The sequence below is a fragment of the Rutilus rutilus genome, assembly GCF_951802725.1.
Source record: "Rutilus rutilus genome assembly, chromosome: 24".
In the NCBI taxonomy this organism is placed as follows: Eukaryota; Metazoa; Chordata; class Actinopteri; order Cypriniformes; family Leuciscidae; genus Rutilus; species Rutilus rutilus.
In genome coordinates this window covers 573653-576135 of record NC_140228.1, presented here as the reverse complement: position 1 = coordinate 576135, position 2483 = coordinate 573653, and the positions used below count along the sequence as shown (strand labels likewise).

The 2483-nt window shown below is 48.8% G+C and overlaps 1 protein-coding gene across 1 annotated transcript; it reads left to right on the top strand.

The window, feature by feature from the left end:
* The first annotated feature begins 365 nt into the window (after window positions 1–365).
* Window positions 366–2164, top strand: lrrc30a (leucine rich repeat containing 30a). The gene is made up of 2 exons (XM_084398306.1): window positions 366–1037; window positions 1808–2164. Exons 1-2 carry the CDS (start codon window positions 429–431, stop codon window positions 2066–2068), a joined length of 870 nt encoding a protein of 289 aa, XP_084254432.1. The 5' UTR covers window positions 366–428; the 3' UTR covers window positions 2069–2164.
* The last annotated feature ends 319 nt before the right edge of the window (window positions 2165–2483 follow it).

Genomic DNA, 2483 nt, shown 5'->3' with positions numbered 1-2483 from the left:
GAGTGTGTGTGTGTGTGTGTGTGTGTGTGCGTGTGTGTGTGAGTGTGTGTGTGTGTTTGTGTGTGTGTGTGTGTGTGAGAGAGAGAGAGAGAGAGAGAGAGCTTTAGTGTTAGTGTTAGTTAACCCTGAAAGGATTCTAACTTTATCATTAACAGTTGTCCATTTCATGCTGGACTGCATTTGGGGTCGCGGGAGGCATGAGAGTTCAACACCATCATATTTCACCCCAGAAATGTCTGTCCTCGTCTTTCTGCCACAATCAAGGGTAGTTATCACCAACCCTCGCGCAAGTGACAGCAGCAACTGGACCAGAGGGTCGTGAAACTCAGTAGGAGTTGCCAAGATATGTTTCCAGTCCACACTGTGTCTCCGGACTGTGTTTGTGACGTGAAGGAAATCTCCGGCAGACGAGGAGAAGACGAGCAGAAATGGGTGGAAAGAAATCCAAGATCTCGGCAGACGACGACACAACATCGGCAAGAAAGACTCCCGAGGAAAACCTTCCCAGCGGCGAACGCATTCGCAAACACATGACCACACACTTCGGCTACAGCGTTCTCAGCCTGGCTCGCCGTGGGATTCGGGATCCTCCGGAGGATCTGTGGGATCTGACGGATCTACAGAAGCTCAACCTGTCACTCAACTCGCTACGATCCATTCCCTCGTCTCTCGGATCGCTGGAAAACCTGGTGGTGTTGAATCTGTGGGGGAACCAGCTGACCAGTTTACCGCCCGAGATCGGGCGTCTCCGGAACCTAAAGGTGCTTTTCGCGTATCGGAATCGGTTAAGCGACGTTCCCGAGGAACTGGGATGCTGCACTAAACTGGAAGTTTTAAGTCTGGCTAATAATCTTCTCACCGGCCTCCCGTCAACACTGTCATCCCTCGACGGACTCAAGAAGCTCAACCTGAGCCACAATCTCATCAGTCACATCCCCGGATGCGTTTATGCCATGAAGAGCCTGGTGTTCCTGCAGCTGGCCTGCAACAGACTGGAAAACATCGCGGATCAGATACAAGCGCTGGCCGACCTAAAGGTGACATATTCTGCCTCTTTTCACAAGATGTAATATAAATCTGAATGTGTTTCTGAAATTTCAGCTTAAATTCCCCCCAGATCATTTATTACAGCTTGTCAAATTTGCACCTTTTTGGGTGTGAGTAAAAACTCACGGTTTTTGTGTGTGTCCCTTTAAATGCAAATGAGTTTTAGCTCCGCCTCCGTTCAGAAGAGGGCGGAGTCTTTACACGAGCTTCAGAAACTCCAGCAATAACAAAACAGGCCAATCTCACTCATCCAGAATCCCAGAATAACCAGTGCAGCCTTACGGAGAGACTCAGGAAGAGTTTCTGAATGTTAGTGGAGACATTTGTGTAGTTGTTGTGGAGTTACATTGATCATCTCATCATCATGTTTAACTTCTCCACAAGTGTCCACAGTTCCTGAGGTGTTTATAAGACAGCGGTGACATGTTCTGGTCAATAGTGTTCAGTGCTCGTCTGTGCTCAACCACAGAACAGTTTCAGGCTTTGCTGGATCTTTATCATTGCGTTAGAACTGGTCTCTGTTGGGGCTTGTGGAACCAAATGTCGGCTGGTGTGTGTAAACGTGCAGATTAAGGGCCGGTAATATTATAATAAGATCCTCTTCATCTGATGGGAATATTTTTTGACATGCTTGCAGAGAAAGGCTTATAAAACACAGTTACTGGGTTTCACTGTTCACGTTTTCTGGGTTGTTAGAAGCACAGATTATAGCACTGAAACACGGGAAAAGTCAGATTTTCATGATATTTCCCCTTTAAAGATCCTCATCGTCGAGGGAAACTGCATCCACACGCTTCCCAAGATGCTCTGCCATCTGACCAAGTTAGAGCTCCTGAACGTGGATTTCAACGACATCCAGAGCGTCCCGGCGGAGATGCACCGGCTGAGACGCCTGGAGAAGCTAGCGTGCCATCCGCTGGATAAAGGCCTTCACATCGTCCACAATCCCCTGCTGAAACCCATCAAAGAGGTTCTGGACGGAGGCCTGCAGGCACTCTACAGTTACCTGAGGAACACCTGACACACCTGAGTTACCTGAGGAACACCTGACACACCTGAGGAACACCTGACACACCTAAGTTACCTGAGGAACACCTGACACACCTGAGTTATCTGAGGAACACCTAACACACCTGAGGAACACCTGACACACCTGAGTTACCTGAGGAACACCTGACACACCTGAGTTACCTGAGGAACACCTGACACACCTGAGGAACACCTGACACACCTAAGTTACCTGAGGAACACCTGACACACCTGAGTTATCTGAGGAACACCTAACACACCTGAGGAACACCTGACACACCTGAGTTACCTGAGGAACACCTGACACACCTGAGGAACACCTGACACACCTAAGTTACCTGAGGAACACCTGACACACCTGAGTTATCTGAGGAACACCTAACACACCTGAGGAACACCTGACACAC

What these genes read in the sequence shown, in the direction of transcription:
- lrrc30a (XM_084398306.1), top strand. Translation starts at nt 429, where the DNA reads ATGGGTGGAAAGAAATCCAAGATCTCGGCAGACGACGACACAACATCG. An exon ending in AAGCGCTGGCCGACCTAAAG is followed by an intron (nt 1,038 to 1,807) that starts GTGACATATTCT and finishes TCCCCTTTAAAG; the next exon opens with ATCCTCATCGTCGAGGGAAA.